Source organism: Balearica regulorum, chromosome 6 (assembly GCF_011004875.1).
Source record: "Balearica regulorum gibbericeps isolate bBalReg1 chromosome 6, bBalReg1.pri, whole genome shotgun sequence".
Classification (NCBI taxonomy): Eukaryota; Metazoa; Chordata; class Aves; order Gruiformes; family Gruidae; genus Balearica; species Balearica regulorum.
This window is the reverse complement of record NC_046189.1, coordinates 17,277,930-17,290,861: the sequence shown is the minus strand read 5'-3', so window position 1 is coordinate 17,290,861 and position 12,932 is coordinate 17,277,930. Positions and strand designations below refer to the sequence as shown.

The 12,932-nt window shown below is 35.7% G+C and overlaps 1 protein-coding gene across 3 annotated transcripts in view; it reads right to left on the bottom strand.

The window, feature by feature from the left end:
• Positions 1–12,932, bottom strand: part of SESTD1 (SEC14 and spectrin domain containing 1) — a 58,715-nt gene that overhangs the window by 25,291 nt on the left and 20,492 nt on the right. For all 3 annotated transcript variants that reach the window (XM_075756518.1, XM_075756519.1, XM_075756520.1), the window contains 2 exons: positions 11,081–11,171; positions 8,977–9,090 (listed from right to left, as the gene is read on the bottom strand). In XM_075756518.1, coding sequence (XP_075612633.1) covers positions 8,977–9,090; positions 11,081–11,171 — 205 coding nt within the window. The remainder of the gene's footprint in view (positions 1–8,976; positions 9,091–11,080; positions 11,172–12,932) is intronic.

Here is a 12,932-nt window from a genome sequence, read left to right as displayed (position 1 = left end):
TTCAAAAAGTAAACATTTGAATTTTTGATAAGGTGGTGGCAGAAGGGAGGTTCCTGAACAGAATTCAGCCCTTGTTCTAGACCCAGGCTAGTGGCAGTGCTAATGTAGCACACTCTATATGCTTTAAAATAAGTCACTTTGATACTTCTGGGTGTCAAAAGTGCAATGTGCCTATCTGAAGCTTCTGAAATAGTGTTTTAATCAGCTACTACTGATTAATAGTCCATAAGAACATAGATCAAGAGCCAAAGAAAAAAATGTTGAAAATCAGTAGGTGTGATGTTGCACAGGGAGAAGATAATACACTTCTCTTAAAGATATGAATTCTACTTTAAGTTCAACACCTATATATAGCATGCAAACTTCTGCTGTCAGATTCCTAAAACTTTTCAAAATCCAGTCACAGTAACTGTCTTTGACCTTTTGTGAAAATACATATAAAATTGCCACATCATGAAAAAAGTTCTCCTTTTACGAATTAGTGTTCCACCTTTGCATGTGAATTTCACACTTCAACATATTGTCTCTTGTTGCTTGCAACTTGACTGATTTTTTTTTTTCTTTTTTGCAAAGTCATCTTATTACATTGACTCTAGAAAAAAAATGTTTTCTCAATCCAAAGTAAAAGCCTTTTGACAGCAGACTATAGTTGGATGTTAAAGTGAACAGTTTAAATTCCCTAAGGGAGAACTGAATAGATCTGGACAGATGGCAAGGCAGAAAAAAAAAGTATAACTTATTGAATCCTTAAATCATTCCTTTCCTTTGCACTTGATTCACCCACTTCTGATAACAGTGACAGCTAATAAGGTGGCAGTAGGTTTTCAAGTATGTCCTGTTTGCTATTGATCAGAGTCCCTATCATCATCATCTATATTCAGGTATTTTTAAAACCCAGAAGAGTGGCAGCAGCTCTCAACATTGCTCTACTCTAATCAGCAAACTTGCTTTGTACAATATTGGCCTGCTAAAACATTGCGAAAGCCTTTGTAGAAATAACTCAGAACAGTGCTGTGGGAGAAGTAAAAGTGCTGGTTTTTTGAATAAAATCAAAACAACCTTTTTGAGAACTACCAAACAACAAGAACAAAAACCTCAAACCCCATGTACTGCAATGTCTTGTGTTTCAACTGCAAAATTCTCTTATTTCTCAGGAGTGAGACTACAGGTTTTTTTCTAGTAACATGATTTTTACCCATGCAACAGTGCCACTAACACTGATCTTTCATACAAAAGAGCTTTCAATACTGTTTGTACAAAGCTGACTTCTCTCTACATCATTTGCTGGTTTTTGCAACTATTTTCATTGATCAACTGCAACGAGAGAGAAGCGGATGTCAAGATCAGAGGGGAACTCTGGATATTCAATAGGACATGTAAGAGTGCCCCCAAAATGTTAAAAACATCCATCTGAACTTTCTTTCTTGAGGGAAGAAATGAAAAAACTCTTCAATACAAGTGTCAAAGTCAAACCCAGGGGCTATTGGAAGACAGGATGGTTTAAATAATAATAATAATAGGTGTCATCTCTTAGAAAAAATATTTATTGTTAACTGACATTTACACAACATTGTAAACCTAAAAATACACTGAATTTCACAGAACAGAAAAAAGCCAATCCTGACAAAATCATTTACAAAAATGGACATTACATAAATAATTCATTACACACACATACCTATACTGCTTATAATTTGTTAGTCTGGTTTTGGTTTTTTGGGGGTTTTGGTTGGTTGGTTTGGGTTTTTTTTTTCCTGTTTGGTTGGTTTTTTACACTTCAAGCAGCCTAGTACCCAACAACCAAAAAGTCTGACTACATTCACAATTCTTTGTAAAGAATTCTTACCAGGTGAGCTTAACTATTGAGAAGTTTCTATGAGCTGGAAGTGCATTACCAACACGTGCCACAGTTTCTCACTATTTTAAGTAATCTTCATGATCATGTGGGTACCAAGTCATGCTACTATGAAATTAGATGCACCTTTAGAAAAAGATTCTAAGAATAACAGAATGTGTATATTATGTACAGTATTAGCTGTTTGATGTTATGCAGAAGTGATAAAAATGCAACTAATGGCAAGAACATTTATGCATACAGTAATATATATAGAATGTTTAAATTATCTGTTCCAATTTTTTACACTGCAATGTAACTGACTACAAATGTAGCTACTCTAAGTGTATATTAAGGTATTTACTCAATATGAACAGAACACCACTGCCCCATTTACTAATTTTAATAAACCAGCATCAAAAGATTTGATACTTTTTCATTTACTTATTGGAACATAAGAATCTGCCATTCCTTTTTTTTTTTTGAAAGAACATTAATAAAGCATGCTAATAGCTGATCATACTTATCTGGTCACTGATTGGTAATTTTGGACAAATTTCATTCAAACAGGCATAAGTAGAGGGGGTTTTGTCCATTTGCCAAAAAATCTGCCAAGAAACCTTGGGAAGCCCAGATAGCTCTTCCCCACTCACAGCCTGGTTGATAGGTATAAAATGCTGAATTCTGATAAAGTCCTTTAGGCTCAACATTAAAGCTGTTTACTCAGTGGATTGATTCTTGATGATTTGTTATGCCAGCAGCTTACATATCCAAACAGCTTTGGAAAAATACAGGGAAAGCTTCAATGAACAAGGCGGAGATTTTTTGCAAGAATAACTTTGCAGTTCAGCCTGTGCAGAAATCCAAACCAAAGACCGCCTATGTTCATTTTTCACACTGCACAGAAGGCAGCTTTTTTATCAAAAAAACAGCAACTTTTTTTTTTAAATTAAGTGTGAATCCCAGTTGTTTTCTAAAGGACAATCAGATTTATCTTTGGCATTTGTGTTTTTTGAAACTCAGCTGCTGGAAAAACTTAAATATGGCCTCAACTATTCTCCTGGTGAATTTTCAACAACAACTATGGCACTTTTAACAGACAAAACATAGCTGCTCATATATCTGGTCTGATAGTGATTCATTGCTTTACAATTCCATAGCAAAGACTTCCTCTTCTTGAGGAGAAGAATCATCCTATTGTTTGATAAATGTTACTTCAATCCATTTTTTGAAACACTATTTGATGAAACACTATTTGATTAAACACTGAGGAGGATAGATTGATATTTGTTAATATGGAACACTAATCCATATAGTGATCATTTGCATTAAAATTACATCAAGAAACACAAGTTAAGTATTTGTGTGGCCAGTATCACAGAGAAATCTGGCATTCTAGAAACCCAAAAGCAGCTAGCAGAATCTAAATACACACTGGACTGTCAACTCTACTCCCAGTAACTGTCTCCTTCACTTTCAAGCACTCACAGTTTTGCTCAATCTTCACCTTCCCCTCCAGGGCTTATGACAATAATTAGCACACTATCTTTCTTCCATCCCGGAGAAGAGACTAATAGGCACACAAAATCTGGTATTTTCCAACACACCCTTCTTTAGGACTCAATTTAGAATGTGACGTAAATGCAGGCTTGCGTACTCCAGCTCCACAGGGACAATTCCTTTATTTGGCTCAGGTTTTTAAAAGAAAGGACCCATCGCCTCCGGTGTTAAAAGAGCAGCACAGATATACGCAGATGAAAAGAATGCATTTAAATAAATATCATTTTGATAAGACATTGGAACTCCTATATGCATGTTTTGGGAACGTCCATGAAAGCTACAAATTTTGGTGCCTCAGTATTAAAACAGTGGACTAGATGATCTGATACAAAAATTAAAGATTTCTTACAAAGTGTTATTCATTCTGTGGAGCAGTACTTTGCTTACTAGCATTATTCATGAAAGATAAATTGGGGATGACTGTGCCACAATTTCCATGTAGAATACCGAGAGTTAAGATATAAACATATATGTAGTAACAATAGCTAATTTCAAAATACAAGAACAATATAAAAACCTCCTGTAGTAACACAGTAGATATTTCCGGACCACAGTGCATTTTCACTGCACAAGCACATAAAAGTGTTGGGATGGAGAATTTTCTATTTTGTAACATTAAGGCTTGCTTATAACCACATAGCAGGCGTTTAATCACTTTCAGAATAAAGATCATTAGTCTAGAGAAGGTAAGTATCAACTTAAGTTTGTACCACTGACTTAGGCAGAGCAGAGGTACTTTACTTGAATTGGGGACTGATAGCAAAAACTGTGGTCAAACCACATTGGATTTAGCCTTTCCAGTTGTTTTCTTAAGCAGTTCCTAAACTTTTTTTAAAAATGACAAGATCTTACTAGCTATTTTTCAGCTACATAACATGGAAAAAGTCAGCTAGCTAATATTTCTTTCAGAGCAATTCTGATACGCAAGTATATGGACCACAAACAGGTTGATATGCAGGAACTTTTCACGGAAAAATGTGATTTTTAGGTTTCTGTACTCCTCTGTATATTAATGACTCAACATTAGGGACTTGAGATATTCCAGAGTAGATTCTGCTGCTATATGATCATAAATTTCTGACAGAATTACTAGAGACTTAGAGTTGTTAGCTGCTATACTGCAAGTGTGAAGCATTTAGAACTACTCAGACTTTGGACTTCAGGACTATCAGAATCCTTTTGGTATATACTCTAAGGTCTGATTTTTTCCAACTAGTTCCCAGAAGTTTACCACTTCTTTCCTTCCTCTTTTTTTTTTAAAAAAAACCATCTAGCCCTTGATTTCTTATCTCACAATCTTAAGTGAACTTTTAAATTTTGCTCCATGATTTCCACAAGGATAAGAACACTTTCCTCCTCCCTGCTGTCGACACAAACTGATTTTCAAAGGACTAATCTACTACCTAAGCCAGGCTCCAAGATTATTTTTACTCACATCGAATGAATGGCAGACAAAAAAACCCCACTAGTCTGTAGGCAATTCTACATTGTGTACAAACTGCAACATACGCAGAACTGGTATATTTCTTCCACTTTTATAGTACACATTTTCCTCCAGCTATCTTAGTTATCTTCATATGAAAAGCTCATGACCAAATACAATATACTACAGCTACCAACCAAGCAATTTGTTTCACATCACTATGTAGAGTGCATTAATAAACAAGCAAAAAGCAACACCTTCCAACTCTCCAAAACACAGTTAGAAATTTCTATATTCAAACCCTGTTCTTCAGTCATTTACAGTCATTAACAGTATTAAGTATTACACTCTAACACACACAACATTTCAGCTGAAAGACGCCCATGGAACAATGATTAAGACAACTGTCCTGTTGTGAAGCATGGGCACAGGACCAGAAAAAACTGCTTCAATGAACACATGAACTGGTTGCTAGGTAAGCATTTTAGGGAGGAATAAAGGGACAGAGGAAAGCTCTGCCAGAGGATGAATGGGAATTAACCTGAGGCAGGTCCAAAGCCAACGCTAATACTAACCAGGAATAAGAATATGCACTTTTTTACCCAGCTGAATCAGCCCACCTCTTTATACTTATCTACCCAGTAGCCTCTTGATCTCAATTCCCACATTTACTTTCAGTGCTTCGCAACTCATCCTCACCACATCTCACTCTGAAGCAAAGGATCTCTGCCTTTGAACAGAAAGGGAGGCATTGTGATTAACAGCTTCATATGGCAATATGAAGCAAGGCATTAAAAACAGATCAGGTGGCAGGAAATGGGAGATAGATGTGATGCCCCATTAGAAATTAGGAATCACAGCTACATAGTATTTACTTCATAAAAATTAGATTACCCTCTCAAGTGAATAAAAAGATTTTTACTTTCATTTAAATTTTTAGATCATATTTATTTCACTGGTGCAAAAGCAAACTTGGATTTTCCTAGTAGTTATGCAAATCTAACCTGTGATCCAAAACAAGTTGGGTGTTATTTTGTTTTTACTGCCAGTAATATACTATCATGCAGTTGTAGATTTGTGCATTAGTTAGAGGCTTCCATAGCCTTATCAGTGCTCTGCACTCCTATCAGGAATAGAGCAAAAACATACTATCTCCAACACAAATATTATTTGGAGCACACAGAAGGTGGGTCATTTTTACTGATCCAGTTTTCCTAATCACAACCAAGAGTTAATGAACGGTAACAAAGGCTTGCCTAATACCAAGGGCGATTCTTCATTATCTGGGAAAGCACAAGATTTTGCCTACTGTTCTCCCACCTTTCCCTGTCCTTTAACAAAGGATGCCATTTAAGAATGAGCTATTGCACACAAAAAAACCCCCAAAACACCACAAGAAAGTGCAAGAAACAAGCAAAAGCCATGAACTAGGATGGTATCACACAGTCTTTTTAGAAACATCTATAGCAACTCTATATCAACAGCTGCTCATTATCCAACCTCAGTTAGATGACAACTGCCCCAAAGCTGATGGTATCCCCTTGTGCAAGTACGCAGTCTCAAAATGTTTTCAGTGCTTCTAAACCAGGCGGAGAGAGAAACTCAAGAGCAAAGACCTATCAACCAAAATGAGAATTTGGCAACTACCTGTTATTATCCTCTACTCAAACTTCTGATCTGCCCATGCATCAAGCCAAGATACAAGGAGTCATTAGGGAACAAATCTGAAGTTTTCCTCCTGCCTAGGAAGCAGCTGCTGTGTTTTAATACTAAGATTATTTTCCTGTAAAATGATATATCACTGACTACTTTTCTTACAATTGACACATTTTGATATATGTTTGCATGAAATGCACCTCTAATACTTCAACCGTTTTCTTCTTCCTAAAACCTTAGAACTGCTAATACAAGAGAATCTCAGATCAAAGTTTTAGGCCAGGGAGAAACATTTACAGTTCAGTAATGAAAAAGTAGTTTAGAAACAGAAACCAAAAGGTTTAGTTACACAACTCCAATGGTCTATGCCAACATCATCATTGGTACAGAACATGCTTCATAAAATTACTAAGCTTACTAAATTTCAGTACAGAATTATAATTTAATGACTGTTAGCTAAGTCAAACAAAAAAATCCGAGGCAAGATTATCCCTGCTTTGTTAACGTATTTTCTGTAGGCTTTCTGCTTATTTATCTAGAAATAGCTTCTAGCTGAATCACATTAAAGAAAAATCCAAGAAGAACCTATTCTAGAGGATTAATTCCCAAACTGGCAATACCATGATGTATACGGTAATCACCACTGTATAAAATTATTTTACACCACAACTTCAAAGGCTTCTTGAACTTGACCAAGGACCCTGTTTACAGGTGTGCAGATGGGAAAAGAGCACCTAAATCAGACAGTAGGGACTGCAACAGACGGGAGATTCACCTTTATTACTGCCACTGTCTGGACTTTGGTGTTTACCTTATGTCCTGAAAGAATCTGTGTGAAACTGGATATTGAAACTTAAAAGCTTGTGTTTAGAAAGTGACTTAACTCATCTTTTTGAGTACAGATTGTTGGTTCAGGCTCTTTTTTTTTTTAATTCTCATCTTTGATGTGCTCCAAACAATAGGCTACTTTACAAAAGGTGGACACCACCATACTCATGTTTTTTTCTTTGGATAGTCATGTTTTTTTTCTTTGGATAGTCATGTTTTTGACTAAAGAAGCTATGACTGAGCTGCCACATGCTGAACTTCAAGACTGGAAATAAACTTTGACCACCCATCCTTGCCAGTTCCCTCAAGGGGTTCAGGTGAAGGGACAGACAGTCATCTGTGAAACCCAAGAGAGTTTAACTGTAATGCAAGTCACAAGATTATCATAGTTGGAACCACTTCCAGTAGCAAAATTTCAGGCACTTCACTACCTTTATCTTGCTGGCTGCAGACTTTGAAACACACAAGCGACTGTTTAGGGATTCTTCAGATTTCTCTGGGCTACTTCTCAAATCTGTCTTTATAAAACTACTCAAAAAGAAAATATGATCTTCATCTGTAAGATAAACAATCTGAAGGCAAGTGTACAGGATTTCCTTACTTATAAGGCTCTAAAGCAGATTACAAATAAATGATGTAATAAAAGAAATCTTAAAGAAGGTTTAAAAAAAAAAGGTTTGGTCATCTGATTGAAAACAGGAATCTTACCCCCACACTCTTTCAGAGCACTTACACATGCAGGAATTACTTCCAAAAAAATGAAGCCAGCTATTCTAGGCAAAGTCTGATACCAAGACTTAAGACAAAATTCATATGAATTAACAGCATTATATTGGGATGATAAAAGTCTTCAGGTTTATATTATTTAGCAGTTACCTAACCTTTCAGCTGCCACCTTCCAATTGCCATTTTCTCTGAACCAAGTTTTCCACAGAGTATTCAAGACTGTTATAATCTTACCTTTAGAAAGAATTACAGACAAGGCTGCAAAACACTTTTCTATCCAATCTTTTTCATTAAAAAGATGGTCTCCAAGAACTTTGTTGTACAAAAAAAATAGACAGTTTAGTGTTTCATGAGCACAGCAAGCCTGTTGTAGTTCAAATGAAATGAGCTTCAAAAATGATTGGAAAGATTGATGATACAGATAATCTTCTAAAAATAGTTTCTGTTAACCTCTCAAAAAGATAAAAGGATGGAACTACTAATTTTAGTGTGTAATCTCTTGTACACACCCTGCCTCACAAGGTAACACTATCACCTCATACTGGGCAAACTCAAGGGACCTTATAACCTTTGTTATTAGTGTCAAAGAACTCAAAAAATGAGAGAATATGCACGCAACAGCAACAAGATGTTCTTCAAAATGGTTGCTACTGATTTAGTGACACCATACAACATGCATCTCTACAGTCTATTACAGAAGAGTCCTGGAAAAAAATTCACACTAAACCCTGTACAACAGTTTCTTGTCCAAAACATCCACAATATTTATCAAACAGCTTTATCCTCATTTAATATTCTTATTAAAGAGGGAAAAATTAAAAGGTCACAGTGGTTTGTTAAGGATATAGACAAAGCATATAACTTTTTAAAGAGACATTAATTTTCATCCAATTACTCTAGTATTCCAGAAATGGTATTTTTGACTGAAGTAGACAAAAGTTCTACATACCTCAAAGCCAAGTCTATCTTTCTCTTTCCAAAAACAGAAGTGTGTAACCTTCTTATCCCAAAATTCATCTGGCTTTACTACACAAACAAGTGATACCTCAGCTGGAACAACATTCTGTAAAACAAATGAAAAAAATAAGTAAACCATTCAAGATTAAACCTTCATTTACCACAGAACTGAATTCCACTTACATGTCATCATCTATTCAAGAACTTAAAATTTACAGACAGAAATTAAACTAAGTCTGCTGCATCTACACCACATGCTGGCTCCATCCTGCTTTGTAGTAGACTGCACTAAATTTCATAGCAAAATTATGTCAGAACTGAAAAGAAAATCTAACCTCTTAACTCCCAGTTCTGAGGCCTAACCATTAGTCCATGCTACAGCAGTATAGAAAAACATGAATTATTGGCTAGACTTAATTTATGGCATTTCATTAAAAAAATGTTAAGGATAAAGCTTTTATCAGTGTTGTTTACTACGCAGAAAAACTGTAATTGTGAAGTTAGAAAAGAATTGAACTTTGTTATTAAATCACATCAAGATTATATCCTAGACTTCTCTAGTACATATTGCTTAGACTAGAATGAAAGGGCTTAATATTAACATTTCAGCATATTCATTCATAAAAGTATTATCGTAAAAACATTGCTCAGCCTAAACCAGTAATTTCATCTACCAAGTTGATTTTATGTTGTCACACTGAATGTAGATCAAGAAACGGAGACTCTTGATTACTCCCAAGTCATCAGTTATAGTAATAAGCAACAGTTAGATAATCACAGTACTGACATAAAGGTGACACAGTGCATGGGATTTCTCTTCAAATACCTCATAACAATACAATTCTGAAAAAAGTTACATACATCCAATTCAAAGCATAGCACTGAAAAAGAGATATGCACCATGTTAATGAATATACAAAAACTATTTAAAAGTAGACAAGATTTTTAACACAGAAGCGCCTCTTTGATGACCAACCAGCACCTTTGAGAACTATGTGTGTCCAAGCAGAGAGGAATCTCAAGTGGTCTGCACAAGTCATTAGTTTACATATGAAAATCTTTATTGCTTCCTTCTCAAATTAAAGGTACAGGTGTGCAAGTTATGTTTCTGCAGGCTTCACAATGGCAGGAAACGTGCTGACAGGAAGCCACTCAAATCTGAGCATGGGCAAACAGGTACCTTCCCCACCAGCTGAAGTTCCCACTCAATGTCACAACTGCACATTAGCTGAAGTGAAAGCTCAATCAAGACTGTAATCAGAATATAATGGATCCAATTACTATAACTATTAATAGGAATGACATCTTAGTCAAGAATAGGTGAAAGACACCTTGAAACAGACTAAACTCAGGAGCAACAACAAGCCAGCAGGACAATGAAATATAAATAATTTATATTTGACACACTTTTTGATGCTTCATCTAAGTCTGAGAGGAAAATTGCTCTGATAAAGAGAAGTCATCTATGCAGACAGAAAGGCACTAGTCTGAGTTCTCTAATCTAGTAAGAGCAGTGTATCTTGCTTTTTTTGGACCACTGAGACCAGAAAATGACCCATTTAGCAGAAATGAGACTTTATTGTAACCCCACAGTTCTGAAAAGCTAAAACAACAACTTGTTACGGATTTCTTTAATTGAGAATTAGCACTTTTTTTCCTTCTCGTACTTTGTAAAGCATCTAGGATATAGTTTGTGATTGGGACTATTGTACACAACTAAATCAACCATAGCCAACTCCAATGGAAACCAAGTAGTAGAGCACACTGCATCAAAACCTACTCAGCTGCATTATCAATGTGAACTGCTCCCCTGCAGACATTCCCACTACTCATAGTTGACGACATCAGGAGCATATTTCTGTATTTTTTTTTTAACTAAAACTCAGTTTTAGAAAGAGGTCTACAATTACACATTCTCAGCATGCAATGAATTTGTCCCTCACTTGAGTGAGGTATATCATCCACTTTCCAGACTGTATTTTCCCTGTACAGAACTGTCCCAGAACTACATTTTGAGATTAAAAGACCAACACAGCTATTGGGTTTGCATCGATAAAACTAATTAGTCAACTATGAATGTATAAAAATTTATTTACCTGTAGCATTAACACAACTGTCTTTACCACGTTCCATTGAGATTTTCTGCCATCCACTATCACAGTAAATCCTCTAGCTTTACACTTCTCACTAAAAGAAGAAAAACACTTAGAAAAAATAAAATTTACAAGCAAGTGTCATATCCCAATGACTGTGGATTTCAAGTCTACTGAAAAATACAACTACATAGCTTTTTACTTATAAAAACAGTCATAAAAACCTTATGTTTACTCATTTAAAAATAACTTTCAATTTTAATGCTCAAGCATATTAACAGATACTCCAAATTAGAATTTCTCAGTAGCACTGAAGTGTATTTCATAATAGAAGCATTTATTTAAACTTTAGCAACTCTGAAAGTTTCATAACTATAAACTTCACAAAAACCTCAGAAAGATCAATTGACAGTTTCGTAAGGAAAGCAAAGGGATGTAAGCTGTCACAAGGTTACTTGTTAATTGGCACAGATTTGAGAATACAGCTATGTATCACTTGATGCATGTCCAAGCAGGAAGCTATCTAAACATGCTTAAATTTCTTTCTTGAACAAACGGACTAGAAATTGCATTGCACAAAAAGCCTCTACAAGGACAGAGGCTTTGCGTTATGGATCCACAAGAAAGAGTATTCCAGACTGACATTTCTTTTTTCTTCTCATAAGGTTTGAGTCTGTTTACACTATAAAAAAAACTGCTGCAAAGTTAGCTGCAAAGTCAAAATTTCAAAGGCACTTCTGCTCAAGTACCAAATGGGAGAAAATAGTGAAAAACTTTCCTCATGCTCTGTACATTCCCACAAAGCCCTCTCCAGCTCATTTCCAACTGAAGGCAGCAACAAGATGCTCACAACAGTAGCTGGGCAGAGAGTTCAATGGTGGCAGCAACCTCTGGATATTACCAACAGGTGGGAAGTGTTACCTTCTCACAACCAGCACAACAGCAGCCAGAAGAGGGCATGCACATGAGCCCATGGTTTCACCATTAATTCCCACATTAGGTATCATGTCTCAGGTTGAAGTTTTTGTGTATAGCAAAGTTATAAGTAACTAAAAAGCATGACATTTACATAACATAGAAAAACATTATGTAATCTTTAGTGCCCCAGTCTGCAGCTACAAAACAAAGTCACTTCTGCAATCTCCTTAGCTTACAAAAAAAAAAGCAACTTGCATGTAACAGTACACATTCTGTTTCACAACTAGAAATTTTACTTTTAATTATTTCATGTTAAAGCTGAGCTTCATCAGGTATGGGTGGAAGACAAAATTATCTTGGAATGTAGAAAAAAAGGGAAAAACCATTTTACTGTAACTATTTCTTCTTAAATAAGACTAAAGTTGGCTGCCAATCCATATATACTTTTGGTTTTAAGAAACCTCTAAAATCACATGCATAATTTTACTGGAAGCACTCTGAACATTCAAGGCTTTGTGCATTCAATGTTTAGTTAGAATGAATTCAAAAGGCACACTACCACTACTTCTAAGAACAAGATGAATAGTGTCACTATAGCATCTTGAGGCATGGCTTCCTTACACTTACCAGAATCTAGCAATATCAGCATCTGCTATTCTCTACTACTACACCTATTAAAAGCAAACAAAAAACCCAAACATCCCCCCTCCCCCAACTAAAACAACCAAATTAAAAAGTGAGCTACCAGTTCTGAAAAGTTCAGCCAACACTAAAACATACACATTTGTATGAAAGTTTAAAACAAAAAAATCTCTTGGTGATTCAAGCCACAATTCAGACAATACAACAAAGGAAGCAGACTTCAGTATGCACAGACAATAGCATAACATTGCCACTTTCATTTTTCTTGGATTCTGAAGATGTCTTCAGAATCCAA